Source organism: Sabethes cyaneus, chromosome 1, assembly GCF_943734655.1.
Source record: "Sabethes cyaneus chromosome 1, idSabCyanKW18_F2, whole genome shotgun sequence".
In the NCBI taxonomy this organism is placed as follows: domain Eukaryota; kingdom Metazoa; phylum Arthropoda; class Insecta; order Diptera; family Culicidae; genus Sabethes; species Sabethes cyaneus.
This window is the reverse complement of record NC_071353.1, coordinates 45,057,416-45,063,678: the sequence shown is the minus strand read 5'-3', so window position 1 is coordinate 45,063,678 and position 6,263 is coordinate 45,057,416. Positions and strand designations below refer to the sequence as shown.

Sequence of the window (6,263 nt, the reverse complement as noted above, 5' to 3'; positions counted from 1 at the left end):
TATGTAATGGATGCGTCGAAAGGTAGTCAATGAAACGACCCGATGCCATGGGCTTGCAGTACCATTCAGTCTTAATTGATTGGTCTGGTTGACGAATTACAACCATGTCGAGAAAAGGAAGTCTCCTATTCTGTTCTTTCTCACAGGTGAATTGTAGGTTGCTGTTATATCGGTTGAATGTGTCAAGAATCTCTTCTACCTTGTCTGCTGGTACAACCAGGAAAAGATCATCCACGTACTTTTTTACAACAGGTATTTCGCAACGTATCTCTTTGATCACGTTTTCTAAGAGCGTTTCTAGTTATGGAAACGCTCTTAGAAAACGTGATCAAAGAGATACGTTGCGAAATACCTGTTGTAAAAAAGTACGTGGATGATCTTTTCCTGGTTGTACCAGCAGACAAGGTAGAAGAGATTCTTGACACATTCAACCGATATAACAGCAACCTACAATTCACCTGTGAGAAAGAACAGAATAGGAGACTTCCTTTTCTCGACATGGTTGTAATTCGTCAACCAGACCAATCAATTAAGACTGAATGGTACTGCAAGCCCATGGCATCGGGTCGTTTCATTGACTACCTTTCGACGCATCCATTACATATGAAGACTAACATGGTAAACAACTTCATCCGTCGAGTGCGAGAATTCAGTACAAACCTGACCAAAGAAGCTACAAACGAGATAATTAAACAACAGCTAAAAATCAACCACTATCCCACAACATTCATTCATCGTTGCCTCAACAGCACTGCATCGCGAGCCGTTGTTGTTCCAGCACAGTCACCCGAACCAATCATCTACAAACCGTTGATCTACGTGGAAAAACTGACCAGCCGTTTAAAAAAGACGTTTCGGACTGATTTTCCTAACATCAGTTTAGCAACAAGAAACGAATTCACAATAAAAAAACTGTTTACAAACACAAAAGACAATATTCCAACAGAAATGAAAACGAATGTTATCTATCGCATTCCGTGCAGGGATTGTCAGGCCAGCTATGTCGGATTAACTTCAAATCAGCTAAAAAAACGCATCAGCAACCATCGATCGAACATCAAGCAGATGGAAGCGCTCATCGATGCAACAAGCCGAAGTAATCCAACTATCACCCACGAACTAAGTAACCTGAGGGAAAAAACTGCTTTACTTGCGCACTGCATAGACACCCGACACCGTTTTGCACTAGATGATACCAGAGTAGTGGATCAACATTGTCGCCAAACAGCACTGCCGATTTTGGAAGTTTGTCACATAACAAACACCGACCATACAGTCAATAAGCGATCAGATGTTGACTGTCTCAGTTCCACATACGCTGCTATTCTACACACGATCAAAACTACCAAATCAAAACAAGCATCTCACTCAACACGCACACACAGAACAACAAGCAGCAACAACAGCATACAATAGCCTTTCACGTACAATATCCAATCTACACAGTAGCCATAGCCAAGCAGTGTGCCGATTCAGCCAGGGTGTATGTTTAAACGATCCGCCAAAATTTCGTTCAGATACAGTGAGTTTTACAGTTGTTCGGCATTTAATGAAAAATCGATATTAAAATAAGTTTTTTAATAACAAAATTACATTTTTAAGCTCGGTTAATGCTAGTATTGCAAGTAGATGTGACTAGTTTAAGCCTTCAACAGAAGCCACCAGACAAAAGACGATACGTGGTTCTGTATGATGTTCATTGTTTTATGTAAAAATTAAATGTTAATCATGTTTTCATGTTGTAGAACCCCTTGAAAAAGATGTCAAATACATCGAAACGTCGGGCATAGAAAAAATAAAGTGTCGTTTTGCTTTGCCAATTGACTGTCCAGCCGGAAAAAAACCAAATTCGCTATAATGTCTTTGACAAAGTTGTTTGTATTGATATTTATTACACATTTGCTGAACTCATCAAACCTGTATCTCGAATATGTGAGAAAATTAATTTCGTATTTTACTTTTAAGGGGATTAATTACATAATGGATACTGTCAAACGGAGCATTTTTTTAATACGAAAAAATATTGCCAAATACGCCATATGCGAAAAATCTCGCGTTTCGGTGTAATCCCACGCGATCACGTATTTTGCTGTTCGGACCACAGTGCAGCCTCGTCCATAAAGGGTTGAAAAGCCTTAAACACTGATCCTGAATGACTGAGACATCAAAGAAATCATTAAATGACTTAAAAAGGACAACCAAAAAATTTATTTTTGGTGCTGATACAACCGAAAAAAAGCTGATTAAATCGGGAGTAGATATAAAAGGGGGCTGTTATAATCGGAATCCTACTGTAGTTCTTTTTGATTTGACGCCGTGATGCTGCTTATGGAGGACATATGCGCACTTGACGTGTTCGAGCGGGAGACACAGCGGACGATATTTGACGGAGTACAAACTGATAGCGAAGAGTAGCGGAGACGTATGAATCACGAGCTACAGTGATTGTTTGGATAGTTCACCATCATACATCTGGTGAAAGTCGGTAGGCTGCGGGGGCCGGACACGTCGTAAAGATGCCGCACAACAGTGCGATGAAAACAGCTCTCTTCAATAGCCCCACCGGCAACAGGAACAGAGGGCTTAACGTCCAAGACGGCTCGACCAGATCGAAAGTGATTTACGACTTCTGAGACGACTGAGAAATTGGCGACGAGTGGCCCAAGATCGAATTGAATAGAGACGACTGCTTGAAACAGTTCAAGCTACCCCGGCTCTAGCCTGCTGACGACAACGACGAGGTGTCTGATGATAGTCGAAGGATAGTGGACTTAAACGTTACATGTTGCAAAAGGAGTTCAACGTTGTCACTATTTCACCAGAATAAAAAATAATAAAAAGTAAAGGATTATTTGTATCAAAAACAGACCAGCTGGTAGCAGCTTAAAGCTTGCTTCGATTTGTATTTCTATATCGATTTTATTTCATATCTGACTGTTCATTTCAATGATGGAAAATAATCGAAATATGCCTGAGTGCAATAAATGAATTCAATCTAATTTTAACAAGTATAGTTCCAACTTTCGATTGCTTCCTTCCATTTTGGACTTCGCAGAAGTTAGCAAAACCCATACAAACAACTGTTCTGCATCATTGTGCTCGACACCAGTCACAGCACAGCTCACCAGCCAGCAGTGTTCCATCCCACGGTCGCAGATGTTAACGAATTGCGAGTCACAAGGTGTTATGCAATTTACTTTTCTTGCTGTTCAGCATCGGGGCGATATGGATGCAGCGTAAGATTAGTAACCGGACCGAGCCAAGAGAGCAGAAAGTAAAATGTCTTATTTCTTGGGTTGACTGACATGTTTCCCGGTATGCTATCTGCACAGGTCACTGCGTAAATGGACAATTTCCATTCCCGGTTGGATGTAAATTGGATTTGGTGTTCATTTTGCTGGTTATTCTTAATGAGAGACAATTTGAAAACAAAAGAATGATGTAGGAATACATACGAAATAGCTGAACAGAACAATTTTCAGTAAAGAGAACAAGCAGCCTTGAACGCAGAGTTGAGTTCAATCTAGGACTAGGTCCGGGTACCAAAGGCCGAAGTAATTGACCCACATTCAACACAGTGTGATGTGCCCACCGCTGTAAATGCAGAAGCTCGTTTGTCTGACCGCGGACCATTCGGCAAGCACGGTGTAGTTGTAATCGCAACTCAAGTCGCGGGTTTTTCCCGATTCGTGGTTCATTCATGGCCAGTGAAACAAAAAAAACTGTTGCACTCGACGCGTCGCATGATTCATTCGCACCAGACGGATTTGGTTTGCACTGTTGATGTGGCCGTTGCCCACGATTGCCAAACTATGGCAGCCAGTCACCTCTATCTCTATCTACATCAGGTATTTTCCCGGCTCCGCTTGCAAAGCATCCAAACAAACCCTCGCGCGTTTCGTCACTCAATGAATCAAACAACCGACTGGTGGATGACGTCGTCTGCGTCGCATTGCGATTGACACTGCATTAAACCGTTATTTTTATCTCTTTAACAATCGAAAGCATGATTTTTTTTACCAAAAGTATCTATTGGAAGGAAATTGTTGTAAAAAATCGGGATATTTTAGAAATTAATAGTAATATAGAGGAATGAAGATTTTTACAATTTGTGCAACAACTTCCGCAATTAAGTTGAATATATTTTTCTACTTCTTTGGAAGAAGTAGTAATGATTAATTGACATTTTGAAATCTAGTATGTGTCAACTAATGTGCTGAGTGAGTAAAGCGATCACTGGATATTAAAGAGTTATACTTAGACTAACGTGCGTGAATATAACCTCTGCCGTATTTAGGATTCAAAGGTTGTTTATGCAAATTCGAAAACTTTGCTGTGGGCTGTACTTAGGTTAGTGATAACACTCATTTGTTGAAATGATTGTTAGTAGCTTCTCTCGTGATTGTAATCATACAAGAAATTTTCAGCACACAAAAAAATTTTAGAAAATGAACTTTGTTTGGAAGTTTCCGTCAATCCCCAAATTTGACTCTGAATGTTTGCATGCGATTCAAAAGTCAAGCATAGGCTCAAGTAGTAGGAAAAAGAACCTTGATAGTAGGGAGCCCCCACACATACCGGTGGGAGAGGGGGTGGCTATGCATACTTGCTGGGCAGAATCCGTAGCGGGACTGCAATTAATCCCAAGAAACGAACGCCGAAGTACATACCCAGAAGCTTAATCTTATGCGTTTGATATATAAAACCGATTGGGGTAAACTTTCGACAATTCATTTCACTTTCGCTCTTGTTGCAAGTCGGAGCTTTTTACCTGTGAGGTTTACTCGGTGGTTAATTCTTCAGTCGTGCCCCAAGCAACGGTGAACGTGTGCTATAGGTAAGTCCGTCCGGTTGCCGGCTTCACTCGACTGACCGAGCAACCAACCGGCGAAAGAGATTGGTTTCGTGTTTTCAGTTTACCAATCCCATCACGTCAGCCGTCAAAATGTGCGGGTTTGTAGACTCGACAAAGGTGCTACGTAAATGATGCATAAAATTCGATTATAAAACATTTACAAAGTGACACATCCAGAAATAAAGAAAAAAAAACAGCAGGAACAATGAGTAGCGGGAATTGAATAACGATTACTCAATGGGATTGTGGTTAAAGAGTAATAGCAGTGAGCGAGAGCTGAAATCGTACTCAGATCAATATTTCCGATAGTTTGTGTTATGTGATCGGAGTCAAGTTTTCGTAATTTTTCGCGGTAGTGTGCGTAGACAACCATTGTGCAAGAAAGACAGTAAAGATTTGGTGAATTAAAATAATTGCCAGCGAGCGGTATAGCAGTGTAAGCAAAGCTTATCTTGTATTTATCGTTTGTGGTTGAAAACTTACCTGCACTTTATTAAAATATTTCAATGCGAAGTTCTTGTGCAGAAAACTAAGCGTAGGTAAATGTTAACGTTCTATCAACGAACGCTTAATTACAGCAAAAAGTGCTTTTATTTTCTTTCGACTACTCACGAAAACACTTGAAGTGAAATTAGTTGTTTATCATGCCCAATTTGGCCCTTAGATTCTGGTTGTGGAAAAGCAAAGAGTTCTACTAGCTTTTCGTTTACCTAGCACTGGAAAAGAGCTAAAAGGACTTAGTGAATTGCATGGTCATTGCTGTATTGTGATTGCGAGCTATTGCACGTGTAGGGTAAGTCAGAAAGAGATACATATATCACCTTCTCGCTTCTCCCTTTGCTAAACTTTCGGCCGTTAGCTAGGGAAGTCAGTAACACGCAAACAAAATGTTGTGTTAAATGATTTCATGCTGAAGATTTTCTTAAAAGTTATTGTACATACGTTGCGTGTTACCACAATCAAAATCTTGCCAAAATCGAGATATTTTTTTCTAGAAAAATTGACCTTAAATGTGCTTAAAAATGACTAATAATCAGTAATCAACCGTTTATTCACACTTGCAACCGTTTTGTCTTTAATGGACCCGGCACACATCCGCCGGGTGTGGGGTCTACCTCGAAGTCAAACAGCCTCTGTCTGGTTCTCTGTTGAAAACAGTTTTGGTTACTCCTTCATCGAGCATTCTGGACACGTGCCGAGCTCACCGCAGTCTGCCACACTTTATCACCTTCTTTACATCAACATACACTCAAAATAATTTTCACGTCGAAATTACGTGAAAAGTTATGTGATTATTTTCCATCTAACTTTTCCCGTACTATTTACGTGAATTTAACGTAGTATGCATTAGTATGCGTGCATTTTCGTGGAAATCAGATAGATGTAATCGTATTTTCCAATAATGTTC

The 6,263-nt window shown here is 40.3% G+C and overlaps 1 protein-coding gene across 1 annotated transcript; it reads left to right on the top strand.

The window, feature by feature from the left end:
- The first annotated feature begins 303 nt into the window (after nt 1–303).
- LOC128745638 (uncharacterized) lies at nt 304–1,416 on the top strand. The gene has a single exon (XM_053842712.1). It carries the CDS (start codon nt 304–306, stop codon nt 1,414–1,416), a length of 1,113 nt encoding a protein of 370 aa, XP_053698687.1.
- The last annotated feature ends 4,847 nt before the right edge of the window (nt 1,417–6,263 follow it).